The sequence below is a fragment of the Mus caroli genome, chromosome 3 (assembly GCF_900094665.2).
Source record: "Mus caroli chromosome 3, CAROLI_EIJ_v1.1, whole genome shotgun sequence".
Lineage (NCBI taxonomy): Eukaryota > Metazoa > Chordata > Mammalia > Rodentia > Muridae > Mus > Mus caroli.
In genome coordinates, this window is record NC_034572.1 from 123,341,769 (window position 1) to 123,352,806 (window position 11,038).

General features: G+C 43.6%; 1 protein-coding gene and 1 long non-coding RNA gene across 6 annotated transcripts in view; one reads left to right on the top strand and one right to left on the bottom strand.

Moving 5' to 3' along the window:
- Positions 1-7,678, bottom strand: part of Egf (epidermal growth factor) — a 79,420-nt gene extending 71,742 nt beyond the window's left edge. For all 5 annotated transcript variants that reach the window (XM_021157941.2, XM_029475162.1, XM_029475163.1 and 2 more), the window contains exon 1: positions 7,170-7,678. In XM_021157941.2, coding sequence (XP_021013600.1) covers positions 7,170-7,308 — 139 coding nt within the window. In that variant the 5' untranslated portion in view covers positions 7,309-7,678. The remainder of the gene's footprint in view (positions 1-7,169) is intronic.
- A 222-nt stretch (positions 7,679-7,900) lies between these two features.
- LOC115030591 lies at positions 7,901-10,494 on the top strand. Its single transcript, XR_003836172.1, has 3 exons — positions 7,901-7,986; positions 8,760-8,935; positions 10,379-10,494. It is a non-coding gene; the product is annotated as an uncharacterized LOC115030591 (long non-coding RNA).
- The last annotated feature ends 544 nt before the right edge of the window (positions 10,495-11,038 follow it).

Consider the following 11,038-nt stretch of genomic DNA (forward strand, 5'->3'; position numbering starts at 1 on the left):
AGAGAGAGAGAGAGAGAGAGAGAGAGAGAGAGAGAGAGAGAGACACCGGTGGAAGAAGGGAGGGAAAGAGAAAGAGTGAGAGAGGCCAGCTCATTTTCTGTGTGAAGGTAACACTCACAGACTCCAGGAATTAACCCATGAATTGAAGTTTAGCTCAGTGAGAGGCCAATGTTTGAAGCTCACCAGACTCCCCCAAGTGATAAGACCAACTTGCAGTTGATCCTGCCAAGTATCCAAACTGAGGCTTGAACGAAGCCATAATTTCTCCCTCAAGGACCAAACCATTCCTCCTCAAAACAGGAGATTCTAGTCTACCAATGTCAATGGGAAGTGCCTCCCCCACCACACCCCATGCCATAATCCTTGTGAAAACATGATGAAGAGGCTAGAGAGATGGCTCAGCAGGCATTCACTGCTCTTCTCACAGACCGGTATGTGATTACCAGCACCTGGATCAGGTGACTTACATTGTCCTGTAGCTCCAGCTCACGAGGAATCTGTCTCTGGCATCCGTGTGTAGCTGTGCTCACACGCACACATATAGGCATGTGCGCGCGCACACACACACACATGCACACACACGCGCACACGCACAATTTTAAAGCTTAAAAGTAAATCTTAACGTGATATAAAGCAATGCTACTCACCAGTCATTTATTCCTGTCCTATAAAGCCTACCACTCTCCAGACACTACCCCGTGGGAAACCTCATTTTATTAAGGTAAATGGAGACTGCATAGTTTTCTCTCTGACATAGTGTTTGTTGAGCACCTGTTCATGGACTAACCTGCCACCCTTGTGTCTTTTCTGTTAAGTGTCTAAGTCCTTTGCCGGTTTTTAAGTTGTTGATTACTATTAGAGTTTTAAAAATACCTTTCAAGATGCCCCTTCTGTTGGATAGCTGACTGCAGTTGCTCTCCAGCAGGACTTTCATCAGCACCTTCTACAGAGCAACTTCTACATTTTGATGAAGTACAACTCATCAATTTTTCTTTTATAAATTCCATTCTTGGTATCACTTCTCAGAACTCCCCGCTTAACCCCGGGGACAAAGATGTTTCCTTTTAAAAGCTTTGTAGTTTTATATTTTGAATTCAGTTCTACAATACATTTTGAGTCCTCTTTTGTATAGAGTGTGCAGTTAGGATCCAGGTTCAATGTGTTGTTTACAGACACTTGAGCATCCAGTCATCTAGCTGTCTAAACGGTGCAACACTGTTTGGTAAAAAGACTCATTCATCATAAAATAGCTTTTGTAACTTAATGAAGGATCAAATGACATGCTTGTGAATTCATATCTGGATTTTACTGTCTGCTCCATTAAGTCATGTGCCTGTCTCTTGGCCAGTTCCATCATCAAGATAACCCGAAAAGCTCTTTCAAAAATGCGGTTTTGAGAAACAATGAACGCTATTGTAATGTTCTGTGCTATAAGGAATTTTTCATTTTAAGTGAGTGGTTTAAATACCTCTCTGCTTTTCAACATAAATTATGCTCAACTTTATTTAAAGACCCCTATAACTAGACTCAACTGGATTTGTCAACACAAAGAATTGGAAAACTTTTTTTAGGCCTAAGGAGGTGGCTCAGTGGATAAAGTACTTGCCTGACAAGCATGGGGAACTGAGTTAAAATCCACAGACCCTCACATTGTCAGATGCAGTCGTACACATTTGTAATGTCAGTCCTCCTACAGCGAGATGGGAAGTGGAGATGAGGTCAGCTAGTGTGAGAACCAATATCCTAGGCTGTCTTCTGACATGAGCCACGTGTGTGCCACGGGTGTGTTCCTCACCCCTACACACACACACATGATTCACACACAAAGACAATTCACATACACACGTGATTCACACACTCATACCATTCACTCACACGATTCACACACATACACACACTCACAGGTTAACACACATATACATATGATTCACATACATACATCCCACAAAGACAGATCCCAGTAGAGCATCCCAGATTTGAACATTTTGCCCCCAAGCCATCAAACATCTCCATGCCCCAAGAAAGTTTTCTTTATTCGAGTTATAATTTGGAATACTTTTTGGCAAGGAGAAGCAGTTACATCGTCACATGGATGGGCTTCTAACAGTTTATCTCGGGAAGTGTCAGTGTGCATTATACCTTTGCAAGACATGAGCCTGGAGTCCTAGGTGGTGACAATAGAGGTCCTTTCTGAGCTGCTGCCTCTGTGTGGACCTCCACTCTGCCTGCAGTGTCAGACGCCAGCTACATGATCCCCAAAGGACTTTCTACCGTAATATCCGTTGCCCCAGTTCCTAACTGCCTACATTCTAGAACATTCTAGAACCCAGTGCTTTCTGTGCTTGAGGCTGTTTTGTAAAGAAGCTTAAACCTGTGCTAAATTCTTGGATAAATATCTTTACTGTCAACCTCTACTTCTGGGAAATACGCCCTTCCCTTTGCTTTTCTAAGCTTTAAATATCGAATGAAATGTGTCCCTACGATCTCTATTTTGATCTCTATTAAAGAAAGCGTTTTTAAATGACCCAAAATAAACAACTTTCACCAAGTGACATTTAATGTTCAACACCCCAAGGAAGATCTATAAGATTAATCAATTGCTTAAAAGCTTTAAAAAAAATTTTTTTAAGATATAAAATTTGATGTGGGTCTTATTTATAACTAATGCAATTGCTTTTGTTTTTGTTGTTTTTAAGTAACAAAAATGTAAGTTTCTCAAATTGCAAGGCTAAACATATGTACACTTGCCAGTAGATCACTTGTTACATTAATGTTCTTAGAAAGTTTTTTTTTTCTATATTTTGAGACAGGCTCACACTATGTAGATGGAACTGGTCTTGAACTCACAGAGAGTCACTTGCCTCTGCCTCATGAAAGCTGAGAAAGGCACGTGCAGCTAAGCTTTACCCAGACAGAAAGATGGCTGAAGACAGAGAAGAAAAGTACTCTTCTAACTCCATTGAAAAATACTTTAAACAAGACTTTTACGGAAATGCTGAAAGCAAATGTGATCACAATAACAATAAAAATATTAAACTATGGCTCTATCAAGGAAGGTAAAAATGATGAATAACACCCTAGATCTGGCTCATCCAGGGAGCTAACTGCAGCCTCTGAGTACATTATTACAATATAACACAAAGCAAAGGCACTGCTAATATGCGAATAAAGTGAAACACCACTTCTTAACTGAGGTACCACGTGGAAGATCAAGGCAGCTGCTGGGATGCTCTTCTGAGTCTCTGTATCCTAGCAACTGCCCACCCACAGAAAGAGCTACCTCCTGAATGAATTGGGACATCCCATAGTTGTGGGGGAGAAGGGAGACAGAGTACAAGAAGGCCATGCTCTCCTACGAAAGGCCATTTCTAGTGTGTCACTGGGGCTTTGCAAATAAATAAATCCGTGATTATCATGAATCTCTACCATGGTAGCAAGCTGGGTCCGAAATGCCTGCACATTCACACAATTCCACAACATGAAGTATCCTAGGGAGAGGTTGGGAAATCCAAACACTGACAGACATGAGAATGCTTGGAAGAGTCAGACAATCAAGGAGATGTGCAAATTCAAACTCTAGGCTTGGAAGGGTCAAGGTGTGTACAAGGAGAGTACAGAGTCCTGGCCTGTTGCCAGGCTAAGAGAAATGAGTTCCTCTACGTTTCCCAATGCCCAACTCTGAAAGCCAATGCTAAGGAGCCAACCTACTAAAGCAGACACAGTTGTATGCACCAACCCGTAATTGTCCCGTTGTGATTGCCTGCTTATAGCTTGGCTACAGAAGAGAATGCATTTTCAGAGTGCCAAGAGGCCTGTCAGGAAACGGAAAGATCCCTTTGTTTCCTTTAACAAACTTTTTTCTTTTTAAAAAGAAATTCCTTCTTCCATACCTGGCAAAAATGGCAGTCATCTGCACAGGCCTGACTCTGAGTTCTCTTTTTATCTCGGTGCCTAGCAAATGGGACAGCTGGGAAGACATGGACTGACAGCAGACACGGTTCATCCCCAGGACTCCCAGTAAAACTCTAGTGTTCAAAACTACAGCCTAAAGAAGCTACCAGTCCGCTCTCTTGTGGTAGCATTGTTCAGGTTGGCAGTAATAATTGAAGCTAAAGTAAATAGTAGGCTGCCTCACACGATTGGAAATTTTCTCGCAAACCTTTAGGAATCCCATGGGAGAAAGTGTATTGTTTCTGTGGGTGACTCTGGGAGACCGAGGAACAGGACTACATTACAGTGTTCAACAGTAACCCCAGGGAGAGGGCATAACCAGCTTTCTTTTCTGGTGTAGAAAACAAGAGACACCTGTCACACGTAGTAGGAGACTGAGCAAGGCTGGTTGTCTGTCTCCAGAGTTTATAGTTAAAGGCAGAACACAGGTGAAACATGGTCCCACAGTTTCTCTGCAGTTAGATGTCAAAGGAAACTTTTCTAAAACTGAGTGAAAATATAACGAGACTTTTATCTGAAAACGGCTCTGCACTGCACACGACTGGGAAGCCAACCAAACTTGAGCCCTCTCTAAAATCAGTGACTTCATTGTCTACTGTTAAAAGCACTCTCTCCAGTGAGCTGATCCCTCCCACAATCAGTTCGCTGGGCTTCTTCTGAGACGTCATTTACCAAGAACAAATAACCTAGGTTTAGAGGCCAGGCGGGAACAGTTCCCTGTCCAACTGACATTTGTCCTCCAGGGCAAAGAGCTTTAAAAGTTCAGAAGCCACTAGCTAACAGTGTTCTTCGCCACTGATCTCAACTGCTTTTTCTTAAATAAAAGACAAGAAAGTGTTCGATTTCAAATCTGGTGAATGGAAGGAAAACCAAATCCTGTCTTTATCCCTTGCTTTGGCTGATTGGCATTTTTACACGAACAGCAACCTCAAGACTTTTTACCTGGATTTTGTTAGGCCACAAAGCATTGTTCTTGCTAGGTCAGGTTGGCCACGTAGGTGAACAGTCTCGATTCCGAAGGCAAGAGGTACAAGCAGAATTTAAGTGGGGGAAAAAATAGACGATGTCACCATTATCTATTTACAGAGGAGAAAGAAATGCTATCTGCTGGAATGCAGGGGTGACAGGGTGTGGCCTAGGCAGTTCTCCACTAACCCAAGATGCAGTGTGAACTAGAGGGCTTAAAGCAGTGACCTGCAGCAATGGGGAGCAAAGAGGCTGAGGCCACACTCTGAAGTCCACACCATGCCACTGCAGCATTCAAAATAAGGCAATTCAAGGAACTTTAGTCAAGACACGGAGTCAACCATTGGGCGAGAGATATTTCATGCTACTTCAGTCGTCCCAATCACGATCCTGAGAAACGGGTATCACTTCGCAGGGAGATTGTAAAATAACCCAACTATTAAGAAGACAACACAAACTTGAAACTGAGCTTCCTTGCTTCTAAAATCTAGTTCTTCCACACTGTGACACAATCTCCCCAAGTCATTATTTCTGTCAGAGCTTCCTGTGAATCTGATGCAAACTATCTCTGAAAAGCACTCAAGCCACCAGCCTGAGTGGGTAGAAACACAAGCCAGAGGAATTATACACTACTCCCAAGGACCAAGAACCATGCACACATCATCATTGCTCCAATTTCTTCCTTTTTTTAAGTTCTGCTCATGGGTCCATCTCTTCTAGCTACCAACTGTGTGATAGGCTCCCACCATTACCCCTCGCTAACCACACAGGTAGCAGGACCTGACTCTGATCACTCCCCAGCTCTTCCAGGGCCTCCTCCATCCCAGTAACATTCCAGTCCATGTGACACAACTGTGCCCAAAAGTTTTCTCTTCTGTCTCCAATAGCTAATGGCTCACAGGAGGTCAGTTCTGTCTTGTCAACCCTTTTCTGACATTATTATCTGAGTCTAAGCAAAATGGAAGTGCCCTAGGTCCTGGGGATAGACATGGAATTAGTAGTCATTCCTCCTTCAAATCTGGAGCTTTGCTCTGCCGTTGCAACTGATGTTTCCTGGTACCACTCAGGGCCTATGGGCATGCACACCCGATTTCCTTATGCGCAGCTCCTCTGAATGACTCTGGTTGGAGGTGCCCATAGCAGCTGCAGAGCTCTGGCACTCTCATTCCCACGATTCTCTTCTGTCTACCCTGCAGAGCTTTCTCTTCTGAAAACACAGTATGTCCTTGTCAATCTACCTTATTGATTTGTTTGCTTGCTTGTTTGTTTGTTTGTTTGTTTAGGAACTCAGACCCTATCTTAACTGAGCAGGAGGATAACAAATGAGTGAACAGGGGTGGTACGCACAGGTAATCCCAGCCCTTGGGAAGCACAGCGTGTCCCCGGACAGTCTGAGCTGCAGAGGGAGACACTGTCTCAAACACATGAGGGAAGAATGACAAGAAAGGATTTCCAGGACAGTGTGAACCCTTGCACAAATGAAGTAGCTTCCTCGCCAATGCAGCAGGTTAGGGACTAATCCCCCGCCCCTATCCCCACCCCCCAGTCCCCGCCCCCACCCCGACCCCGCCCCACCAGGTAAAGAATCTACAGTGAGAAAATGTTTCCAAGTGTTAGGTGCCCTAGTGTGCAGTCAGAACAATTCCTGATTCCTCTTGGAGAAAACGCTGTTTGTAGGAGCTCAAATGAGTGGAGGCTCATTTACTCCTTGTCACTTCTCAGCTTGCAGAGTCACGGTGCACCTGTTATTAAGAACCCAAGAGCCGGGTCAGAGCTTCAGAGTAGGGAAGATCAGAGGCTGAACTTGACACTGGGTTTTGTTGGTTTTGTTTTTGTTTTGTTAAAAAAAAAAAAACCCATTCATTGACTTTTGCCATTTTCTGCCATGAAGTAATCAGAAGGAAGGCTTTTCAACAACAAGATCGGCTGCCACCATATGTTCCCCCAGTTTCTAATACGGAGCAGATCAACTAGGTGTTACTATCTCCCCAGAATCAAGACTGAAGTTAAACAAATATTCAGCTGGTTTTAAGTGAGGCTTAGTCATGCACAGAACAGTGGAGAACGGTGACATTTCGTAATTGGTAGCATCAACCAACATACACACTTCAAAACACACAACTTAAGCAAACACACACACCCAACGACAAACCAGGGGGGAAAGGCGCAGGTGTACAAGGTAGAGCGAGCAGACACTCGCTCTACCCGGCATTGTCCCGGACAGGGTGGGCTCCTGTTCTTGGATTACTTACCGGCACAAGTCCCGCTTCTCTCCAGAGGACCTGGCTGACAGTTCCCGGTCTGCCATGCTGTGACGCTGAGTATGCTAATCTTTAAAAACACCAGCAGGAAGGCGAGCAACAGCCAGGTTGGCCTTCGGCCCCAGGGCATCTTTTATTTAGCTGCCTTTCCAGGTCCTTCTGCACCTCTCGAGAGCCTCTGAGTGCAGCTGGAAAGGCTCCGGGAGAGTTCTTTGTCTCACTTTTTTTTTTTTTTTTTTTTTTTTGGACAGCAATAAGAAATACCTGACACCCGTATGACAAATTTCCCAGAGCCTAAGAGCCCTGCAAGGCCTGCGGGTGGCTGATTTCTCCCTGAGACAGGCACAGCCAGGCAAAGGATGAAAGAGAAATGAGACAGGAAAGAATTGATGGAAAGTTCCAAGCCCCACCGGGATGAGGGATGGTGCTAACAACGAAATATGCAGATAGGATTCCTTCCCTATATGCAGATAGGATCCCTTCTCCTTTTGGAACCCAGAGAGACTCTGCTCTCCTTTTTAAAGCTCTTCTGGCTCCACCTCCTCTTCTTTAGTGACACTTGAGCAAGCAGACAAGCCTCTTTGCAAACACCCATGAGAGCAATTCCACCAGAGCAAGCAGGAAGGCAGGGCAGGGTGCCAGAGAGGAGATAGCTGCTACTCACTAAAAATATTCAGGGTAGAGAAGGGGGAAAGAGCAATTTGGGGGTGTGGCACAGCTAATGGTTCCAGGGACCTGCTGAGTACCGCTTATGTCTGAGGATCTTGAAGAACAGAGACAAAATTAAACCACACATTTTAAATCAAAGGTGAGTAACATCGTCAACAATTCAGACAATTTATCATCATTGATCATGAATGTGAGCGATGTCAAAGAGAGCTCGCCTTCAGCTCATTATTTGAAGGAAGTGTCAAGGGCGGCTCGCATTCCTGGAGCTTAATCTTAGTTCTCTCTCCTGTATATTTTATAGTGGAATTTGTAAGATTATTCTTTCCATACCAAAGGGAAATCCCTGTAGCCAAGTGAAGAGATACAATGTAGACAGATACTTTTTCTTTCAGCACTCCTGTAATAAAACATCACTGTGGGTCAGGAGAACAGGGAAAGGGGTGGAGTGTTATGACTGAGCTGTACTGGAAAAAGAATACAAGGGAATTGTGCCAAAGCTGGGAACCCCGAGAAGCACAGTAGAGTGGAAATCCTCAGACAACTCGGGCCATCTATCACATCTCAGTGATAGTAAACAATTAGGTTGGCCCTCCACTGGCTGTCTCCTTCAGCACCTCTACACAGACCAAACCACCGCTCCTTCAGGAATATACACAGAACCCCCAAATACTCAGCTCTGGTCAGCCATTTCATCAGACTTGATGAACAATGGGAATTCTGGTAGCTTACTTGGCTCTGGAGATGGGCTTTTCCTGAAGATGCCCTGAGGGTTCCGAATTCAAGTCAAGATGTAGCTCTATCGATTATCTCAAAAGCAAGACATGCACTAGTATAAAACCTTTGTAGAGAACAGAACAGCCCCCAACCCTTTGCTCATGCTTAACTGGGTTCTGACTAATTCTCAAATTCCAGTTCTTTATCCCAGGCAGCTCTGACCCCGTGGAAGGAGAAACAAACCCTGAAGGAGTAGCGGAAGACATGCAGATGAGTGTACACAACGTTTTATTGCTCTCTGGACTCACAGAGACTCAAGACTAAGAATGGAGGTTCTACAAATAACCTGCGCTGAGTGGTTTGTCACTAACATGGTCAGTGAACTTCCCCTTCAGCAAAAGGCATTTGCTGGTATTGATGATGGTGACCAGTAAGGACGTTGGTTAGCAAGGGGAAATAGAACACAGTACAACATGAAAGCAATTTAGTGCATTTGTAGAAACATACTCAGGATATAATCCAGAACCACATTCTATTTGGATTTGGAAATAGCTATATCATTTTTGGTTAGAACACATTTGTTTTAAGGATGGTGAGGTGGCTCAGGCAGGTAAAAGGAAGGACTGCCAAGGCCAATGACCTGAGTTTAATTACTGGGACCTACATGGTGGAAGGAGAGGATGGACTCCTGTAAGTTGTCCTCTGACTTCCATTCATGCACAGGAAACGCTCACCCACATGCATAGTACAAACACATAATAATAGATAATTGCAACAAAAAATTTAAATGTTTGTTTCTCCCATTACACGTCATCTGCACTAATGTCATTGGTGTTGAACACAATAGAATTGCCTAAGAGATATGGAATCAATGAGAGATAGAGTCGATGTTTCAACTGATGTCTGATAGTAAAAATCAATCCATCGAATTGTCTGACCACCCTCAATTACCCAAATAGTAAAATCACCGAACTGAGCTATTCCACAACAATGGGCATCCAGAGGAACTCCTTATTCTTACTTCCACCTCTACTCAGAAGGCACTGTGGTGAGAAACAGGAGTCATGGTGACTCCTGATTTTCAATAACAAGAAAGAAGAGTGTGAAAGCTTGAGAGCTAGCAAATCCTAGTCACCAAGTGTTCTGGGGAGCAGAAGACAGCAGACCAAAAGAACTGGAAACACAGTGAGCTGAAATAGAGTGACCCTCGATCAGGTTGTCAGAACAACCTAAGACAGGCTTAGCCTTGTTTATGAATTAAGAGAGGGGAGATATGGAGATCCTTTGGTGGTGCTTGGCAGGAATCTGACATTGGCCAAGGACAAGGAAATGGGCAGGAATATGACATTGGCCAAGGACAAGGAAATGGGCCCCTTGGCAGGAATCTGACATTAGGGCATGACAAAGAAGTAACTTCAGGCAGGGACCTGATATTGGCCAAGGACAAGGAAGTAAGAATTGGTTTTAGGGTAGAACAAAGAAGTAGGCTCAAATATCTTGGTCATCCTTAGAAACAGCTATCACTGGAGTGATCATGGGGCTTTGTGCTTATTGTCTTGCTTGTTTTTAACTATTGTCTTGCTTGACCCTTCATTGTACTACTTGTCCTTAACACTTGCATGTAATTAAAATGGCATAAAAGCAGATTGGGAAAATTAAATTTGCCTTCAGTCTCAGACTTAACTGGGGAAACAATGCAGCACTAATTTTCTCTCTCTCTCTCTCTCTCTCTCTCTCTCTCTCTCTCTCTCTCTCTCTCTCTCTCTCTCTCCCTCTCTCTTTCTCTCTCTCTTTTTTCAATCCTCACTCCTGTGCAGGAGAACCTATTGACTGACTAAACTGGCTCAGTCAGGTGGTGCCCCAACATTGAAGCTCCAATAAACAGGATACAGGACACCATGGGAAGAGGACGTGCTCACAGAGGAAAATTTGGGCCAGTGGTGAGTAAACCCCATAAGAATGGGGCAGGGGAATGGTAGAATGTCTTTTGTATATCTGCTTTAAAAATATGCCAATGGCCAGAGAAGCAAAAATAAGTCAGAAGCAGATCTCCCAGTTTTTGATTTTTATAGAAGTCTGTCCTTGGTTCCCTGAGGAGGGTACAATAAATTTACAGACATGGGAGAAAGTGGGAGAAGGGATAAAAAGGGTACTATACAAAACATGGTCCTGAAAAAATTCCCATAGATGCTTTTAGCCTTTGGACCCTAGTTAGAGATACTTTAGATCCTAGACATGGACACATAAAATTAGTTAAGATATTGGAAGATGCAGATAGTGAAAGCAAGAAGAAAGATGAAATAGATGCAAATTATACCAGGGAAATTAAAATTATGACCTCTTCTCTTACCCATATTTCTATCATTTAACGGAGACAGAAAATTGCTCAATTACTCCCTATACCATTGGTTATGACAAAAAATAAGGTTAAATCTAATGTTTGAGGGCCAAAAGGATTTGGCTCTTCAGATTCTTAC